At 34.2% G+C, this 22,147-nt stretch overlaps 1 protein-coding gene and 1 pseudogene across 1 annotated transcript; both read right to left on the bottom strand.

Annotated features, from left to right (window-relative positions):
- Positions 1 to 2,871: 2,871 nt before the first annotated feature.
- LOC131653725 (G-type lectin S-receptor-like serine/threonine-protein kinase At2g19130) lies at positions 2,872 to 5,520 on the bottom strand (annotated as a pseudogene).
- A 7,901-nt stretch (positions 5,521 to 13,421) lies between these two features.
- On the bottom strand, positions 13,422 to 16,221 carry LOC131648080 (G-type lectin S-receptor-like serine/threonine-protein kinase At2g19130). Its single transcript, XM_058917872.1, has one exon. It carries the CDS (start codon positions 16,109 to 16,111, stop codon positions 13,685 to 13,687), a length of 2,427 nt encoding a protein of 808 aa, XP_058773855.1. The 5' UTR covers positions 16,112 to 16,221; the 3' UTR covers positions 13,422 to 13,684.
- Positions 16,222 to 22,147: the final 5,926 nt, after the last annotated feature.

The following is a 22,147-nucleotide window of genomic DNA, read 5'->3' as shown; positions in this document are numbered from 1 at the left end:
TGTAACTAATGGTTGAAAATGCTCATATAATTATAAAATGAGGAATGGCAAGAAGTTATGAACTGATTTTATAACTCAGATCAAGTTAAATGGATTTGAGATGAATGCCTTAATTATACGGGCCTCTGGTCGGCTCTAAAACAATATACATATTTCCTAAAAAATAATCTAACACAAACACAACCAAACTTATCATCTAATCTTACACTTAATCTTACAAAACAACATATTTTAATATCATCTTTCAATCTAAAATAACTACCACAACACACTATAGATGAACGCAAATTAAAATTAAACGTGTACCTTAGAAAAATGGAGAAGAAAAAAACGAATTTGGAGACAAATATGTTCTAAATCCGGTTTCAATCTTCAATCTTGAAAATAATAAGGTTTTGAGTCAGGGTTTTTTTTTATAATAAAAACAAATATTTTTGGAATCGATAGAGTACATTTAGGGATGGCAATTTGGCCCATCCCCAGTGGGTACCCACAATGGGTAGGGTAAAAACCCGCATAAATGAGTATGGGCTCGGGTAATTACCCACTTAAATAAGCGGGTATGGGTGCGGGTATGGACAACTTAGTACCCAGCCCGCCCCATACCTGCACAACATATATATTTATATATTTTGATTTATGTTATTGTATTAAAATAAATGTCTATCAATTTTCAATTATACATCAATGTTAAATCATTACATCTGTAACATAAATGTTTGTTTATTTCATAATTTAACAATAAGTTTTTTGAAAATATTTAAATGATACTAAAAACTTAAAATGATATGATATTTTATAGTTGATATACTTATTTTTTATTAGAAATGCGGGTAACGGGAACGGGTATGGGTACATACATCCCCAAAGGGCACAGGTACGGGTGCTAAAGTGGTTACCCAAACGGGTATGGGCTCGGGTACGGGGATTTTTCCTAATCGCGGGTATGGGGATGTGTACTATAGTACCCTACCCATACCCTGCCCATTGCCATCCCTAAGTACATTGTTGCAATACAAATTAAAAATTGTCAAAAATAAAAAGGATGAATCTGCAACCAAATTCACAGCATCCATAGCATCCATATTAATAGCATTACGATGAATATTAATTGCATATGTCTACGAATATAACTATGACTATATTTAAATGTCCGAAATATTCATGTCTCCGGATCTGTAGCTTTAATGGCACCAAAGTCATAGATGAGATCTGATCTGCACTAGATTGAAACTCATCTTTCAACCTGAAACAAATGAAAACCATACAAAGACAAAAAAAAAATATGTCAACGAAAAATCAAAAAAAACAACGACGCACTGAAATAAAAGAAACACTAAATATATGTGAAAATCACTTATTTAATTAATAGAGAAACAAGTACGATTGAGAAGGTTGATTTTGAATCAAAATCGATCTTAAATCACTCCTCTCTAAGAGATAAAGAAGAAGAAGAAAAGTGACGACGCTAGGGTTGAGAGAGTCAGGGTTTTAAAAAATGGTTCGCAACTGCAAAAACGACTGCAATAAAACGGTTTTGAAAGATGCCAATACCGATCCAGTTATCAGTGTTTTTATATTAAAGAACAAATTTTAATTAATTTATACCGCAACGATCGCAATAAGTACCGTAACACTTGTAACGACGCGACCACAACCGTTTTTGAGTGAATTTTTTTAGTCCATTTTGTTAAGGGTTTTGAATGAAACTGGAGAGAAAATAGAGAGTTTATTGGAAAGAGAGAGAGTGTTCCGAGAGAGCTGAGAGAGTTCTAAGAAGTGTGAGGGGGAAGAAGAATGCGTTGAGATAAACTCCTTGCTGTGAGAGGTATTAAACTCCTCACAATACAATTGGACCGTTGTGTTTTGCGGAGAAAAAACTTCCCGCAACTTCTTGTCAGCGTTACACAGAACGTGTGTCAGCGCATGCATATTGTGAGGTAATTTTCTCCTCAAAAAAAATTAATTTAAAAAAAAAAAGGCTTTGCGAGACGTCTTATTCTTTACAAATTAATTTTTCAAAATTTTCAAAATTCCCCCAAATACTTGCTTGCGAGGGGGTTAATTGTGTTAAATTGATTTTTTTTTTTTTTTTATAAGTGCGTTGCAACTTGAAAGGAGAATTTCTCTATACAAATGTTATTTTTTTTTGCAAGGAGAATTTCTCTATACAAATGTTTTTTTTTTTTTTGCAAGGAGAATTTCCCCACGCACTTATACCTTGCAAGAATGCATATTTTTTGTAACGTCAATCCATTCATTTTTTCAGTCTTCCTCTTTCTTCTCCTCCAAACTTTCAAACAAAATCTCAATGAATTTTGCTCTTCAACAATTCCAAATTTTCTGACTTGATTGGCTAAACCATTCAGTAGATCAGAGAATTGCATTAGCCTATTTTTCCTTTTGCAAAATTATGTTGTGATTTCCTGAGCCATTTGTTAACTGGTTTAGTAAATGACCTAAACCCTAAACCCTTTGTTTGCTGACTTAGTAAATTACCTGATACCAAGAATCTTTAATCTTCAATATGCACTAAATGTGTAGTCAAATATAATATCTAGGGCTATTTTGAGGGAAAACAGATGTATAGAAGTATAACAAGAAAAAGTTCAACATGGTCTTAGTAGAGGAAGAAGTGTATTGCAACCTTGGCGGCATACAACCCGGCCTCCGAATGACTAATCATCATCACCCACCAGGTTCTATCTCTGTCTATAATTTTCATATCTTTGGTGAATATTTCATGTCTTTTCTTGTATTGACCAATATGAAATGCAATGAAAAAAAAGAGCATTTTGTTAATCTAACATACATACTATATGCTATAGCCTATAGGACACTAACTTAAATAAAGAGATTCTCATTATTCAAACCATATATTATATCACATTTCTGTACATCAAAATATCACATTTCTGTACATCAAAATATCACATTTTATTTGTATATCAGTAACTAATAAAAATACAGACAAGAAAAGGGATCCCCTAATTTTCAGCCGATAAATTAGAGCTAGCCGATGATATATTGCTTTTGACCTAAGAGTCCGTTGAGATGTTAACCAGTGAACTTTTAGTTGAGCTAGAATCCGTGTAAAGAACCATGCTCTCATGGTTGTCACCCAAGATTTGAAGGGATCTTGGAATTGGAGGCAAGTTCACTTCCACTATCCCTTCAAGAATTTGAACTACCTGACCCATTGTTGGCCTTTTATTTTCATTATCTTGGACACACCAAGAAGCGACTTTTATTATTCGCGCAACTTCTTCAATGTCTCCATTTCCCTTCAACCTAGGATCCAATAAGGTGATCACACTGCCGCCTTCAATAACTACTTTTGCAGCCAAGGTAGGAAAGAAAGTAACTTGACCGTCTTCTGATGGATCAGTGTTTCTCCTACCTGATACAACCTCGAAAAGCATCATTCCGTAGCTGTAAACATCGGCTTTGGCTGTAATAGACACCCCAAAAATCCACTCTGGCGCAAGATAGCCTCTTGTTCCTCTCATGGTTGTTAGGACCCTGCTGAAATCTCGCCCAACTAGCTTAGCTAGGCCAAAGTCCGCTACTTTCGGAAAAAAATCGGTGTCTAAGAGAATGTTTTCTGGCTTTACATCGCAGTGTATGATACAGTCTCGGCATTTCTCATGGAGGTAAGTCAATCCCCTTGCAATTCCAAGAGCTATTTGGTATCTCATTTTCCAGTTCAAAAGCACTGAAGTATCCTTCTTCATGAATAAATGGAAATCTAAGGAACCATTAGGCATGTAATCATAAACCAGCATCCGTTTAGTACCTTCCGAACAGAATCCACGAAGCCGAACAAGGTTAACATGCTGCACTGTTCCTATTGTACGCACTTCTGTTCTGAACTGCTTCTCTCCTTGGCTAACACTTTCCAACTTCTTCACCGCAACCACACATGAATAAGCCAATGTTCCTTTGAAAACAGAACCGAATCCTCCTCCTCCTAATTTCTCAGAGAAATTCCTAGTTGCATTTTGCATATCTCTGTAACCAAAGGCAACCAACGAACCCTCCATAACTGACCTGTTCCAACTGTTTGCTTTCTTCCCGTAAGCACGACAAATAGAAGAAGGGCCAAGAGAACCCCTACAGCAACTACCGCGCCTACTACAATACCGATAATCACACCATTACTTTTTTTAGCATCCATAAATTCTGATGCTGCAAGTTTTAGATACAAAGTTTTTCCGCTGCTGTCATCTGAAGAAAGTTGTTGCAGATTCAGTAGGTCTTTAATCCAAACTGAACACCCGTTACTGTCATATGAATAAGCAGAACACGAACAGTTGTTCAAGCATATTGATTCACATTCTTCTGCATTCCCTGATCTTACAGATTGTGCATGTTTAGGCAATGCCATGTTTGGGATCAATAGGAACCTGTCCTTTACGCCATTCGAGTGACTAGAACTCTCACATTGCAACCTTGTTTTTCTCATACACCCACTTGAGTGATCCTCCAGATCCCAATCCGACTGTGACTTTGGCTCAAAACCACTCAAACAATTACAATACGGCTTTGAGTTCTCAGTACAGCTTCCAAACACACCGCAGAAAGCATAAACCTCACACTGTCCTCTTGGCTGCGTTGAAAACAAGTTCCACTCTTTGATATTTTCCAACCATGAAAATTGCTTGATTTGCCCGGATATATCCATTACAAACCGCGACATAATGGAAGGGTTATACACAGAGTAAATGAAATAGCTCTCATTCTCGTTGGACACTAACGACAAATTGTAGATATAATTCAACCTCATCTCGGGAACCTGACTAAAAATATGTCCATTCCAAGCTCCACTTGTCCAGTACTGTTCAGACTTATTCCAAAGAATTAAATATGAAATAGTTCCTTTTTGGTCTAGTTTAAAAGAGAAAAGACCCGTTCCGGGATCTTCCCTATTCTTCCATGAAGTGAAATACTGAGGCTTCTTTGTTTTTTTGTCTATTATAATTTTGCTACCAGGAAGCCATGTATCTGCCGGATGATCAAAACTCTGCCATAGAGGATCTGATGCATCATCAGTAGGCCTATTTCTCAAAACAAGATTTCCACTATCAAGTAGAATAGCTGAAACAGAATCTGACTTAGGAAAACTCATGTTTGTTGACCAAACTTGGTTTGAAGACTCGTCTAATAGAACTAAATTACCAGCTGAGATTTTTAAGGTTGCAGTGTTTTTGTTAGAGACAGGATTGTCTCTGTTGGCAACCCAAACAATTGTTTGTTGGGAAACCTTTTTGTACCATATTCCTATATAGTACTTAGGGGAATTACCTGGTTTGAAGAAACCTAATTCAAAGGTTTCTCCTTTAGAGACTAGTGTTTGGTCACCAGAAAGAGATTGGTTTATAGAGATGGATGTTAGAGCTGCAAGGGAAGGATGATAGTGTAAAGAGACTAAGAGGTTAAGAAGAGAAAGACAGAACCATGGTTTCCTCATATTGAACATGGCTAAAACTCTTCAATGAAGATGGCCTAGTACGTAGCAGTCTTTTCTTATATAATCTTATGTATTGACTCCATCAATCAAACATTTCATAATGACTCAATAATTTTAAATTGGTCATGCTGTGATACATTTTGTAAGTATTTGTTGAATTTTCTGTTTTCTCTGTTGACCAAAGGATAATATTTTATTATGCTTTATGATGTGGATTATACAATTTTAGACTTTCTACACATTGTTGCAGGGGACTAAATCGTGCAAATATTTTATGTTAGTGTGATCACAATGAAAAAAAAAAAAAAAAAGGGGGTGTGACTTGAAAAAAATATTTATTTCAATTAAGTATGTAGAAAATACGTGGAAAACTTTAAATTTGATTCAAAAGTTATAAAATTTGATTCAATGGTATTAAAAGTTTTAAATTTGATTGAGCATCAAAAACTTAGAAAACTTAAAATATTTACAAAGTTTTGAAATTGCTAGATCAAAGAATATACAGCTTAAATATTCTTAAAACAAGTGATTTGCTTGGTAAAACCTGCTCCAACACCAACAGATCCCAACTACAAACTCCGTTCCACAATAGAAACTCCCTCATCCAACCCACAATTTTCAGAAGTCTTATTAGCAAGTTATTGGCAAGAAAGTGTGAATTCTCTTCGAGAATTTAGGCTCACTTAGAGATTTGACGTTTTTTCATGGTAAAATATTTGTTAACCTTGATGTTACTAAAATCGACATAATTCGAAGGCCAAACATCATTTTTACTTGATGAGTTTTTGGAATATTTTTTTTCAAAATAACCACATTTTTTAACTATTCATGTTTTAACAAAAAAAAACTTCACAACAAAGAACATGCACTAGATAAATTGGCGTCTGCTATCAAAATTGTACTTATGCGCCAGTCAGAGTGGCGGCTGCACCACCAACGCGCCAGTCCAATTGGTGCAAATGTTGTAGGACAAAGAGGAGGCGATAATAGGTGTGATCTATTAAACATCTTACAGTGTTGATCTATTGAGATGATATTGTTTTGACGGTTGTAATCTATTAGATATCTTACAGTGTTAGATATCTTACATTTTATTTGTAATCTAACTGCATTTGTGTTAGCTTTGACAGATTTCTCCTTCATAAATTTCATAAACCTTTCACTAAACAGTTGTCCCGATTCTAACACTGAACTCCACTTTGAACCTCAGATCGCGAACAGGGATCCTAACCTAAAATAGGTTTCTCTCACCAATGCGATTATGGGTAGGTTTCTAATATCTTTGAAGACAGAGTTCATTGATTCCATAAGATTTGTTATCACGTGGCCATATCGTTGACCATTGTCAAATGCCCTGATCCACTTCTCCACTAGAATATTATCAATCACCTTAACTCATCTGCATTTGACAATCTGATCTCTTAATGGTAATGTTGGAATAATGGTTGAGTTAACGCATATCCTGAGTTTATAAATTTTTTCCAAAGAGTTTGATCTCCCGCATGAAGGTTTGTGCAATATGTCTAATGTAGTAGACTTGCGTAGAGGGAGGATCCTGCCAACCGTTATTATATACACTCTCAATAGATGCATGTCTGTCTAAAATCAAATAGAGGTTGGGTTAAGGATCAACGTGTTTTCGGAGATTCTTAAGAAAGAAACTCTAACCACCACCAGTTTCCCCTTCTCAATTGTATTTCACACTACTACAAAACATATATATGGTAAAGATATATTACCACAACCATTTATTCACCATAGTAATATCTTATTTTTTACGCGCATTATTTTTTTAATTTTATGATTCAACATTTCATAATGGTTTTTAAATCTAACCGTGGCCATAGAATTGGGTGCAAGCTTCGAATTTTTCTATTTTTTTAATAAAAATAAGCGCGCGACCCTTGATATTTTTTGTTATTTTAAAATTCAAAGTATAACAACTACGATTGTTTCATTCAACCGTGGTTATGTGTTCCATATTTCATTACGGTTGTTTTTTCTAACCGTTGTGAAATCCTTTTCACTTAATTAAAACATAACAGACAATTTATTTTGTTTATAACACAAAGGGTGCCCTAGCGAACAAGACGACGACAATATCGAAATCTCCACCATCTCCATTCATTTCTGGAAATGAATGTCAGGAGACGACATTATGTGTTTGTTGTTCATTTCTCTCTCTCTCTCTCTCTCTCTCTCTCTCTCTCTCTCTCGCTGTGGTAATGGTACCGCTTTTTGAAAGTTTATGTTCTTCACTAGGGTTTCTTTTTTACCTTAATGACATTATGATGTGTATTGTTCATGTTGATATGCTTTAGGTTTTGGTTTTAGGCATTGTGATGTGTATTTACCCAAATATAAGTGAGTTAACTCTCTCTTTTTGATAGTATCGCCATTTCTCACACCAAAACCCTAGCATACATTGTCTCTCTTCTTCTTCTTCGTCATTAGCTTCATTATTCTACAGTATAGTTGTCAATCCTGTTCTTCATTGATAGAGGTATTCTTATTCTTCCTTAATCTCCCGTTTTCGTGTATGTTGTTATGTTTGACATGATGTTCATACAATTTTCTTCTTGTTCGATATGGTATTCTTGTTGTTGTATGTTATTGTTGTTGTTAACACGAGTTTTCATATGACTCCTTAGTTTAATCATCCTTTCATTGTGGATGTTATGAGTTTAAATGATACAATCATTTTTTTCAATTTAAGGTATGTATTTTATTGTATGTTGTTGTTTGTGTTGTTTGTTAATAAATGGTATTTCATGTGCAGCTAGCAAGTGGTTATGGGTCTCTACTTATCAGTGATGCAGCTGAAAATACTTACTAGTGAACATGGGTCTCTACATACAAGTGGTTATTGTGTTCGTTGTGGAAATTTTATATGAGTCTTTCATATAATATTTCCATAGAGAACATATGTTTTCAACTCTTCATAGCTTCTAGGAACGGTTAGTTATCAAGTTCTCCCAATCTATCTTAATTATTTGATGTGTTTGTTAGTGAGTTTGTTATATCATATGTGATTGCTTGTTTCACTAACCACTCATTAAACGTGCATTCATTTGAATAGATTTTTGAGTTAATAATCAGAAAAATTAAATTATTCTTGAAAAACAACATTGACGATCCAATGTTTTTTTGAATTACATTCATCTTGTAAATCATAATTTCCTAGTCTATAGAATTTGATTAATGCCACAAATTCTTCAAAACAATGTTGATAAATGGATGTCAGTCCGAGTCTTTCACACAAATCTTAATGTTTGAAAAATAAACTAGAAAAGTAGAAGAAATCAAATTTTGTGTGAAAGACTTAGAAATAGGGTTGTTCATGGTACAATTTGTGAGAAAAACTGAACCAAACCGAACCAAACATTCACTCAAATTGAACAAAACTGTTTCAATTTATTAAAAACCTAACTGAACCAAAATTATTGGTTTGGTATACTGTTTCAAAATTCCGAACTGTTAGAAGATAATTTTTTCCAAAACAACCGTTTATCAAAGAACCGAAACGTTAAGCTATTTTTCAATTTTAAAAAAAAAATTAAACTTATTTTAAGCCTTTTTTATTTTCAGTTTTGGTTTGGTTCGGGTTCAGTTTTAGTTACAGTTCGGTTCTAGAACTGTTTGTGCATAATGGTTTGATTTACTATCCAAACATAACAGTTCAATTATTTTAACTTCGGTTAGATTCGGTGGTTCGGTTCAGTTCTTGGATTTTTTCGAACTGCCCTACTTAGAAGACATTCATTCATCAACATTACTTGGAAGAATTTAGGATTGAATCAAATTTATGGGTTAATGAGGATATCATGAATTGTAATATGCATGCAATTCGAAAAACATTGGATCGTTTAAGTTGTTTTTCAAGAATAATTTAATTTTTCAAATTATTATCTTAAAAATACATTTGAATTGTTGTATATGGTTAATTAGGGGCAAGGAAAAATAAGCAATCCCATATTTTATAATAAACTCTTATATATACCACAACAGTTCTGATATATATCCGTATTGAAAAGTAATTTTTTTAAGCATCTTGATTTTGGTGGCAGCCGGGTATCGAACCAGGACCCTACATTTATGACAACAGATGTTTAAGCAATTCGAAAAACAATGGATCGTTTAAGCTATTTTTCAAGAATTTCAGATTATTATCTTTAAATATATATTTGAATTGTTGTATATGATTAATGAGGGGTAAGGAAAAATAAGCAACTCCATATTTTATAATAAACTCTTATATATACCACAACAGTTCTGATATATACCCGTAGTGAAAAGTAATTTTTTTAAAGCATTTTGATTTGGTTGCAATCGGGTATCGAAACCATGACCCAACATTTATGACAACGGATGTTTAAGCTTACCGTTGTGATAGGTAGCGCGTTATATAGTTTATCACAACGACCACGCAATCGTAATGGAAAGTATCATAAATACCATCACACTTTACCTCACAACAGTTGGTTAGTCGTTGTGGTAAGACTTCTCCAAGGTATTTATCTAAGGCACCTTAAAAATCATTATAGAAATTTGGTATTAAACGAAAAATTGTCCGAGGACGAAAAAATAATTAAAATTAGATGTTATATTATGATACAATTCGGTCACTTGTTATTTCACGAAACTACTGGTAGTGCTGTAAATATTATGCATTTACCTTTGTTAAGAGACATAGATAAGATAAAAACATATAGTTGGGGTTTAGCCGTTTTGTCCTATCCATATAGTTATGTATGTAAAAATGCACATAAAGATACTTGTTCATTTTATTCCGACGCTCTTTTGCTCCAAGCATGGATTTGGTCGAGAATATCGTCCCCAGCCCCTGTTAAAAACAACAATTCCATATTCCCCTACGCGAAAAACTAAGTTTATAACATTATTTTCATTTACTTACTTTATAATATAAATAACTCTAAATAATTTATTTTCACTCTTTTGGTTTAGGTGGTCCACTCGAGGGATGAATATAACAAATGTCCTAATTACTATATAACGACCTATCAAAATCTTTTGGATCACCTTAGACCGGACAATGTATTACAACTAAATTATTCGTCATTTCGATAATTTATTTTAATGTTAACCATTTACTAATCTAATAATATGTTTTTCCTCTTCAGTTTATTTGGAGGCCATATATGAGCATGGACCATGAAATTAACCACAAATGGAGCTGTTTGAACTGCAAAAACAACCATAATAAGGTTCACTAATGTGGAGATGCACCATAGTTATCGTGTCAAACTGCAGTTCGGCATGCACCAACAAATCCCAAATTCCCTGAGATGTGTTTGGGACTATGACATCAACTTAAAGTCGATGCTAAATGAAACTTTTTCGATTGGAAAGACTTCGTTAAGGAGGCATGTCGTATGTGGAAGCGTCGCATAAACGAAGTTGTCATGCTATCTGAATTTAAACTAACTCATAGCTATAAAAATTGGTATAGATCGGTTACAACAACTCATCATGATTACTAACACACCTACACCTTACAATCAACCCAACAAAATTACCAACCCACCTACACCCACCAACCAACCCGACATGACAACCAACCAACCTACAACCAACAACATTACTAAATCACATGCACCCAAACAAGCGACCAATACACGCCACACAGTCAAACACAAAACTAAGAACATGACCCATACCACCAACAAACATATGTTGCTGCTACATCTTACCATAGCACCGATGAGGCATATAATACCACCACTTTCTATCATAGCACCCAACCGACATACACTAAAACATCACACCACCAAAGCACAAAATCAACACATGCATACCAAACACCACGACAATCATTGCTATTTTCTAATTGCATTGATTAGAAAATATGGTTAGTATATAATTGGGAAAGGTTGTTATTTTAAAAATTAATTTGGAAAATATGGTTATTTTAAAAATAAATAAAAAATCTAATTTTTTTTCCTTCAAAAAATTCCAAATTTTTTCACTTGATTTGCAAAATTAAGTTGTGATTTCTTGAGTCATTGGTTAGCCGGTTTATAAATTGCCTAAACCCTAAACTCTTTGTTAGCAGACTTAGTAAATTGCATCATACTAAGAATCTTTGATCTTTCCTATTGCTATTTTGAGTGTAAACAGATGTTTAAAAATAGGGTTAATATACCCCGATAATATGAGCGTGTTTCGGTTTACTCGGTTTTTTTTATTAGATTTGATTCTTTTTCTCTCTATTATATTGGAAATGATATAATAGTGAATATATTCCAACATGGTCTTCTTACTCCCAACTAGAGGTAGAAGTGTTTTGCAACCTTGGCGGCATACAACCAACCCAGCCTCTGAATGAAGATTCATCACCATGTGTAACATTCATCCACCAGGTTCTATCTCTGTCTCTATCATTTTCTGATCTTTGTTCAATATTTCATGTCTTTTCTTCATTGCCTATATTTCCACCTTTAATCCGATGTTAACTAATTAACAAATGGATACATATCGTATTCAATATGATATGGGTATCGTATCCGTGCTTCATTGCATGCGATTAAACTCAATCAAGTTATCAATTTAAATCATTATCCGTGTTGGCGTCTCAATGTCATCTATTTACATGACACTAACTGAGAATCTCATTATTTAGGCTATGTTTAGATAGCTTACGACTAACGGAGCGGAGCAGAATGGAGCGGAGCGGAATGGAATGGAACGGAACATAAATTTCATTCCACTGTTTGGATATTTTACAACGGAGCGGAACTAATATCTCATTCCACTGTTTGGAAATGTTTGGAAATAGGACGGAGCGAAAAGTATTATAATATTTTTATTCCAATTTTACCCTTTGAGACAATATAGATAGATCCAAGTAAAACAATATATAATCATAGAAAAATATCAACTTAGCAGAAAATAAAATAAACTATAATAAATTTAAATATTCATAAATAGAACATGATTATTATAAGCTGAAATTGATAAACACCATACTTAATAATCATAATAATTCAAAAAATTCAAATTTTGCTAAAATTAAAAGATAAATATAGGTCTATGGTAGATAATAATAGCAAGTCTTCTAAAAAAAAAATAGACAAATATTAGTCCATGATAGATAATGACTCTCTTCTTGAAGTATTCCTCAAACCTGCAAAAAAAAAAAACATAAAATAAATTACGCAAATTTTTCATTTGTTAAAGATAAAAAAATACATGAAACTGATAATAAATAAGTTACCATTAGCAAAAAGGATAGTCCGGAGCAAAAAGGATAGTCTGAAACAAATCATATCAAATTAAAAAAAATCAATTAAAAATCTCTATAAACAAATCAAATACACAATTTTAAACCCAAATTAATTGAGAATCTTTATAGCAAATCAAAAAATTATATTACTACTAATCATTATTTCTCTCAGTACGGCAAATTGAAAAAAGCAATTATATGACAAATTGGAAAAGCAACGATCCAGTAGAAAAATATAAACTTTGTTCTTAATAATAATAATGGAATTTATCACATAGAACTCTATTCTTAAAAAGAAGCAAGTAAATCCTAATTTCTTCCATTTTCTAAATTTTAACATTCAAACACTATACTTAATTTTTCAAAACTGAAAGAGATATGAACATGAAAATAAATCAATGTATTTCATATAATAGAACACACATATAATTACAGGAAAAAAATGATAAGAAAAATGATGTACCTTGTTAGGGTTGAAGCAAGAAGAAGGTTGGGGAAGGAGAAGAGTTTCCAGTAAATGAAAACAAAAATCTCACATGAATTGAAATGAGTAATAGGAATAGATAATAAAAGTGAATTTTTAGAGGACAAAATTGTAATTGACTTATAAATTTGATTCCATTCCATTCAATACACCCCAATTTGGGGGGAATGAAAAATGGGCAAAAGTAGTGGTATTGGATGGAATGAGTTCCATCAGATTCCATTCCATTCCATTCAAATTTTATAAATCCAAACAAGGGAGCATAACTCCATTCCATTCCATCCTATTCCATCCATTTCCATCAATCCAAACAGACCCTTAAACCATATATTACAATTACATTTCTTTACATAAAAAGATGACATTTTATTTGTATATAATTAACTTAATAAAAATAGAGACAACTTAAGTACTCCCCTAATTTTATGCTGATAAATTCGAGCTAGCTGATGAGATATTGCTTTTGACCCGAGAGCCTGTTGAGATTTTACTCTTTAACTTGTGAACTTTGAGTTGAGCTAGAATCAGTGTAGAAAACCATGTTCTCATCGTTGTCAACCAAGATTTGAAGGGATCTTGGAATCGGGGGCAAGTTCACTTCCACAATCCCTTCAAGAATTTGAACTACCTGACCCATTGTTGGCCTTTTATTTTCATTATCTTGGACACACCAAGTAGCGACTTTTATTATTCGCGCAACTTCTTCAATATTCCCATTTCCCTCCAACCTAGGATCCAAAAGGGTGATCACACTGCCACCTTCAATAACTACTTTTGCAGCTAAGGTAGGAAAGAACGTAACTTGACCGTCTTCTGATGGATCAGAGTTTCTCCTACCTGAAACAACCTCGAAAAGCATCATTCCATAGCTGTAAACATCGGCTTTGGCTGTAATAGCCACCCCAAAAATCCATTCTGGCGCAAGATAGCCTCTTGTTCCTCTCATGGTTGTTAGGACCCTGCTGAAATCTCGCCCAACTAGCTTAGCTAGGCCAAAGTCAGCAACTTTCGGACAAAAATCGGGGTCTAGGAGAATGTTTTCTGGCTTTACGTCGCAGTGTATGATACAGTCTCGGCAGTTTTCATGCAGGTAAGTTAATCCCCTTGCAATTCCAAGAGCTATTTGGTATCTCATTTTCCAGCTCAAAACCTCAGAAGTATCTTTCTTCATGAATAAATGGAAATCCAAGGAACCATTTGGCATGTAATCATAAACCAGCATCCGTTTAGTACCTTCCGAGCAGAATCCACGAAGCCGAACAAGGTTAACATGTTGCACTGTCCCTATTGTGCTCACTTCTGTTCTGAACTGCTTCTCTCCTTGGCTAACACTTTCCAACTTCTTCACTGCCACCACACATGAATAAGCCAATGTTCCTTTGAAAACAGAACCGAATCCTCCTCCTCCCAATCTCTCAGAAAAATTCTTAGTTGCATTTTGCATATCTCTGTAACCAAAGGCAACCAACGAACCCTCCACGAGCCTACCTGTTCCAACTGTTTGCTTTCTTCGCCTAAGCACGATAAACAGAAGAAGGGCCAAGAGAACCCCTACACCAACTACCGAGCCTACTACAATACCGATAATCACACCATTACTTTTTTTAGCATCCTTAAATTCTGATGCTGCAAGTTTTAGATACAAAGTTTTTCCACTGCCGTCATCTGAAGAAAATTGTTGCAGATTCAGTATATCTTTAATCCAAACTGAACACCCATTACTGTCATACGAATAAGCAGAACAAGAGCAGTTGTTCAAGCATATTGATTCACATTCTTCCGTATTCTCTGATCTCAAAGATTGTGCATGTGTCGGCATTGCCATGTTTGGGATTGGACGGAACCTGTCCTTTACACCATTCGAGTGACCAGAACTCTCACATTGCAACCTTGTTTTTCTCATACACCCACCTGAGTAATCCTCCAGACCCCAATCAGACTGTGACTTTGGCTCAAAACCATTCAAACAATTACAATGCGGCTTTGAGTTCTCAGTACAGCTTCCAAACGCACCGCAGAAGGCATAAACCTCACACTGTGCTCTTGGCTGCGTTGAAAACAGGTTCCACTCTTTGATATTTTCCAACCATGAAAATTGCTTGATCTGCCCGGATATATCCATCACAAACCGCGACATAATGGAAGGTTTATACACAGAGTAAATGAAATAGCTCTCATTCTCGTTTGACACTAACGACAAATTGTAGATATAATTCAACCTCATCTCGGGAACCTGACTAAAAATATGTCCATTCCAAGCTCCACTTGTCCAGTACTGTTCAGACTTATTCCAAAGAATTAAATATGAAATTGTTCCTTTTTGGTCTAGTTTAAAAGAGAAAAGACCCGTTCCGGGATCTTCCCTATTCTTCCATGAAGTGAAATAATGAGGCTTCTTTGTTTTATTGTCTATCCTAATTTTGCTACCAGGAAGCCATGTATCTGCTGGATGATCAAAACTCTGCCATAGAGGTTCTGCTGCATCATCATTAGGCCTACTTCTCAAAACAAGATTTCCACTATCCAAGAGAATAGCTGAAACAGAATCTGACTTAGGAAAACTCATGTTTGTTGACCAAACTTGGTTTGAAGACTCGTCTGATAGAACTAAATTACCAGCTGAAATTTTTAAGGTTGCAGTGTTTTTGGAGACAGGATTGTCTCTGTTGGCAACCCAAACAATTGTTTGTTGGGAAACCTTTTTGTACCATATTCCTATATAGTACTTGGGGGAATTACTTGGTTTGAAGAAACCTAATTCAAAGGTTCCTCCTTTAGAGATAAGAGTTTGGTCAGCAATGAGAGATTGGTTTATAGAGATGGATGTTAGAGATGCAAGGGAAGGATGATAGTGTAAAGAGACTAAGAGGTTAAGAAGAGAAAGACAGAACCATGGTTTCCTCATATTGAACATGGCTAAAACTCTTCAATGAAGATGGCCTAGTACGTAGCAGTCTTTTCTTATATAATCTTATGCATTGACTCCATCAATAAAACATTTCACAATGACTCAATAATTTTAAATTCGTCTTGCTGTGATACATTTTGTAAGTATTTGTTGAATTTTCTGTTTTCTCTGTTGACCAAAGGATAATATTTTATTATGTTTTATGATGTGGATTATACAATTTTAGACTTTCTACACATTGTTGCAGGGGACTTAATCGTGCAAATATTTTATGCTAGTGTGAATCACAATGAAATTAAAAAAGGGGTATGACTTGAAAAAAGATATTTATTTCATTAAATTATGTAGGAAATACGTCGAAAACTTTAAATTTGATTCAACGGTATTAAAAGTTTTAGTATTTGATTCAACAGTATCAAAAGTTTTAAATTTGATTAAGCATCAAAGACTATTAGAGAGATAGCTTAGTCTGCAAGTTAAATAGCTTTTGTTGTATGTGCATGCATGTATGTCATTATGTATTGGTGATTTTAGTATCATCAATGCATTTTGGTAGTAATGTGATTTACTATAGGCCAATGCAATTATGCGTTAAGTTTGAAACAAGTTAGGGTAGTGCGGAGTGCACGCTCGTCGAGCCAAACGCGTAATTGAATATGAATAATAGAAACGGGCATAACGTTTCGTTTGAATAGTTGCACCCGTTCCCAACGGACATAACGATTCGTTTGAATAGTTGCACCCGTTCCAACAGACATAACTGTTTTCCGAAAAGGTGTGTCTGTTCGTTTCTATTATTGGTCTCCTATATAAGGAGTCTTTTGGTCTCGATTTAAACACGAAATCAGATACTTCCTCTACATTCTGATCTGTTCTCCATTGTCAAAAATAGATTGATTCTTCAAGAATTATCCCCGCAAAGATTTCGTGAACCCAGACAAGTATAGGGTCGAAATACTTTGTTCGGAAAGTGAACGAACACGATTCTTGAAGATATCCAGGATTATCATACAAATTATCTAACAAACGAACAAAGTATTCTTTCTGATAATCATGGCTGGAGGAAGCACCGTCAAGGAGATAACTAAAAATTTCGAAATATTGGACAAGTTTCATGGACAATAATCGACATCACAAATCCGGGTACGCTTTTATATCTCATAGAAATCAATGCACTAAGAAAGTTTTTATAATATCGAGATTCAAATATGAAATTTGGTCTAGCAATTAGTATCAATGCATGATTAATAATATTATGATTTATAATTTTCCTGTAATGATTAATAAGATAATATTTTGAATTAAGAATAATCATTATATATCTTATCGGCATGCGTTTTATTATAATTATTAATTTTGTTATCGCGTGCGAAGATACAGTGATGGTTACGAAATGAAATCCTATGTATATAATTTTTATGTGCATGTGATTCTCGGTTGAAATAACAAAATTCGCAATCCAGTATTACACATGTTTGTTTTATTTATACACAGAAAAGGAAATATTTAAATTAAATAAAGCATGAATGACCAGTAAATATTATGCATAAGGTATATATTAGAAAACAATATGTATGCATATACACTTCTTTTAAAAGCAGACTGTGCTTCATGATAACGTCGTATACATATTTAAAATAAAATGGTTGTTTTATTTGAAACCAATATAGACATATACCAATTCAAAATAAAGGGTTCTCTTATTTTGGATTGCTGGAACAGTGGCTTGATTTCTCTTTTAAGTGACATAAAGAGGTTAATTAAAGTTTTGAATTTTTAATTAAAGTTTTGGATTGCTGAAACGTTGGTTCTTATAATTGTTCAATGGGTACAATGTGGTATGTAGAGTTTTGAATCTTTAATTAAAGTTTATAATTTCAAATAATACAATTGAATTATGACCTATCTGTTATGAGAATTGTTTGTGTTTTATGAAACTTATTATTACAAGACGAAATAGATTCAATAATGTCAAATCATACTTGGAACTTGTCGATCTACTTAAAATATCAAAATTCATTGGATGCAAACGGATGTTTAGAAGGAAGTATTATAGTGATGATACACTAAACATCTACAAGAATTGATTAGTAACCAAAGGCTTCAGACAAAAAAAAGGGATTGATTATTTCGATACCTATGCTCCAGTTGCTCGTATCACTACTATTAGATTGTTGATTGCCTTGGCGGCTATTCATAATCTAGTGATTCATCAAATGGATGTCAAACCAGCATTTCTGAATGGTGATTTGGAAGAAGAAGTGTATATGAAGCAACCTGAAGGTTTTGTAATGCATGGTAATGACCATAAAGTGTGTAAGCTAGTTAAGTCGTTGTATGGGCTGAAACAAGCTCCGAAGCAGTGGCATCAAAAGTTTGATGAGTTTGTTTTGTCTAATGGTTTCATTCTAAACCAAGCTGACAAATGTGTATATAGCAAATTTGATACATCCGGTAAAGGAGTTTTCATTTGTCTATATGTTGATGACATGTTGATCTTTGGCACCGACCAAAGTCAAGTTGATAAAACAAAGGATTCCTTGTCATCAAAGTTCTCCATGAAGGATATGGGAGAAGCGGACATTATTCTTGGTATTAAGATTAAACGGGAGAATAAGGGGATTGTAATTATGCAATCTCATTACATTGAGAAAATACTCAAGAAATTCAATTATGAAAATTGTTCTCCAGTAAGTACTCCCATGGATCCAGGAGAAAAGCTTATGCCAAATACAGGTAAACCTGTGGATCAACTCGAATACTCAAGAGCTATAGGCTCTTTGATGTATGCAATGATTAGCACTAGACCAGATATTGCTTATGCGGTTGGAAAGTTGAGTAGATTTACTAGTAATCCTAGTAGACATCATTGGCATGCGATAACTAGGGTATTCAAGTACTTGAAGGATACTATGAATTATGGATTGTCATATATGGGATTTCCTTCGGTGTTAGAGGGTTATTCGGATGCTAGTTGGATAAATAATGTTGAAGATTCATCCTCTACAAGTGGATGGGTGTCCTTGCTTGGGGGAGGTGCCATCTCATGGGCTTCCAAGAAGCAAACATGTATAACTAGTTCCACAATGGAATCTGAGTTTGTAGCATTAGTTGCTGCTGGTAAAGAAGCAGAATGGCTAAGGAACTTGGTATATGAGATTTCGATATGGCCTAAACCGATATCACCAATTTCTATCCGTTGTGATAGTAGTGCCACACTGGCTAAAGCATATAGTCAAATATACAATGGAAGTCTAGACATTTGGGTATTAGACATAGTATGATTAGGGAATTAATCATGAATGGGGTGATATCTATTGAGTTTGTTCGGTCGCAACAAAACTTAGCTGACCACTTGACGAAGGGGTTAGCAAGAGACTTAGTGAAGAAGTCGGTAATTGGGATGGTATTAAAGTCCATTTAAATCTATTAGTTATGGTATACCCAATTCCCTTCTAATACAACGTTAGAAGCAGAATTCAATGTGGAAAGATCATAGTTAAAGATTGGAGCAATTGTGTTTATCTTCCCAAGGTATGTGCTCAGACCTGCAAGTGATGGCTAGGTTGAAGTATATCTTCTTAATGGTTCTTTTGAAAAATTGCAAATGCGGGTGCAAGATTAAAAGGATCACCTATGTGAGCATGAAGTTTTGCCGCTTCAAGAAGCTTGGACTTGGCTTCTTATATGCTTATTAATGGATAAGGACACATGGCTTGTAAAGTGTCAAGTATGAATAGTAGAGTATTGTAAGAAACATATGTGTACTATATCTTTAGATATTCAAATGGATTGACGGGTTCAATCATTATGACACCCCGATTTTCGAATATTTGGAATGTGTATTTGTACTAAGATGAAAATTCAATCGTAAGACATTTTCTTCTATGCATTTGTTTGATCGTTATACCTGTAAAGTAAATCAAGGATTATACTAAAATGGGGGGAGTTTGTTGGTGATTTTAGTATCATCAATGCATTTTGGTAGTAATGTGATTTACTATAGGCCAATGCAATTATGCGTTAAGTTTGAAACGAGTTAGGGTAGTGCGGAGTGCACGCTCGTCGAGCCAAACGCGTAATTGAATATGAATAATAGAAACGGGCATAACGTTTCGTTTGAATAGTTGCACCCGTTCCCAACGGACATAACGATTCGTTTGAATAGTTGCACCCGTTCCAACAGACATAACTGTTTTCCGAAAAGGTGTGTCTGTTCGTTTCTATTATTGGTCTCCTATATAAGGAGTCTTTTGGTCTCGATTTAAACACGAAATCAGATACTTCCTCTACATTCTGATCTGTTCTCCATTGTCAGAAACAGATTGATTCTTCAAGAATTATCCCCGCAAAGATTTCGTGAACCCAGACAAGTATAGGGTCGAAATACTTTGTTCGGAAAGTGAACGAACACGATTCTTGAAGATATCCAGGATTATCATACAAATTATCTAACATTATGAAGATACCATCGTACATGATAATTGTAACTAACTATTAACCATCAACCATACATCACTCTCTCTGTATATATAGGTGATTATGGTTATTGTAATTGCAAGAAGAATTGAATGGAAAATATGAATCCACATTCTATCATGGTATCACTACACCACACTTGCCCTTGATGATATTCTCCTTGTACCGTGTATTACAAGGAATCTATTGTCAGTCTCTAAGGCAAATTTTTGACAACAATGTCATTTGATAGTTCATAGTGTTATCAAAGATTTTTTTACATCTTCAGAGACTTTGGCGGTATATTTTTCTCAATTATTTTATGATTCTAATTTAAGGTTGTAAAAGGTTTGTAGCATAGAATGCAAATATAATCAATGTAATAAAATTCACAAATACTATTTGTTGGGGTTTGTTGAAAGCATACATGTTGATATTCTTTATGGTGGAGTATGATTGTTTGTGAAGACAATGAATGTTCATGTATTGTTTTCAATTAAGGTGGTGATTGTTGAGGTTGTTTGAAAATATACATGTTCAAAAAGTCTCACTTCGCTTAGTTTTGTAAAAGAAAAGGAAGTTCAACGTTATATAAAGGATTCAAATTCTTTATTACAAGATGTACAAATCAAAAGAACTTTAAGTTTGTATTTGGATTCCTTTGTTCTCTTATACTCTTGTGTTAGATTGTTGTGAGATGAAGTTAAATATTTGCTTTGGAAGCTGTGGATGTACTGGGGGCCTGTGGTGATTGAGTGTATATTATGTGTTTTAACAATTCACATATAGCTACTTTCTAGTTGTCATTTGACAACGATCGTGGTTTTTTCCTCGATTTTGGAGTTTCCATATTATGTCTTGTGTAGTGTTTGTGTTTTTTTATATTCTCTACGCTAGTTTTTTCCAACAACTAGTATCAGAGCTTTGGTTCAATCCATAGATAGAATTTCTCAATATGGTCTATGATTGCAACTTTGTCTAATCTTCCACATCAGAAAAGAAAGGTAGTGTTGTGAAAGAGTTGTTAAGTTGTAGTTACAGGTTCCGCTGGGCAGTTTGGGTAAGAGAAAATTGAAAGAATTGTTTTTCTCCTATGGAAAGTTCAAATCAAAGATGTGTTGATACAATCAAGATTACACAAGATGTGAGATTATGTCGGAAGTTGAAGAATTTCCTGCCAACTTGGAAGTTGCACCATAAATGTTCGAGATGTGAAATTCTTAGAATGGTTTAGTTTCAAGTTAAAAAATTTCTTCATGAAAAAGTACATGATTGTTGGTGAAGACAGTGTGAAATTACTTGAGTGAGTTAGCTTCAAGTGATATATATTATTCATGGTAGAATATAATAGTTTTTAACTAAGATTGTCGGTGAAGACAATGTAAATTTTTTTAGAGAGATGTAGCTTCAAGTGATTATACTTTTTGTGGTGGAGTATGATAGTTTTTTTGAACAATGATTGTCAGTGAACACATTGTGAAAATTCTTGGAGTGATGTAGCTTCAAGTGACTATACTCTTTATAGTGGAGTATGATTGACGATGAAAATAATAAAAGTTGATGTATTATTTTCAATCAAATTGG

This window comes from Vicia villosa, linkage group LG2, assembly GCF_029867415.1.
Source record: "Vicia villosa cultivar HV-30 ecotype Madison, WI linkage group LG2, Vvil1.0, whole genome shotgun sequence".
Taxonomy (NCBI): domain Eukaryota; kingdom Viridiplantae; phylum Streptophyta; class Magnoliopsida; order Fabales; family Fabaceae; genus Vicia; species Vicia villosa.
This window is presented reverse-complemented; position numbering and strand designations above follow the sequence as displayed.

Excerpts from the sequence above, each read along its gene's own strand:
- LOC131648080 (XM_058917872.1), bottom strand. The coding sequence starts at position 16,111 with ATGTTCAATATGAGGAAACCATGGTTCTGTCTTTCTCTTCTTAACCTC.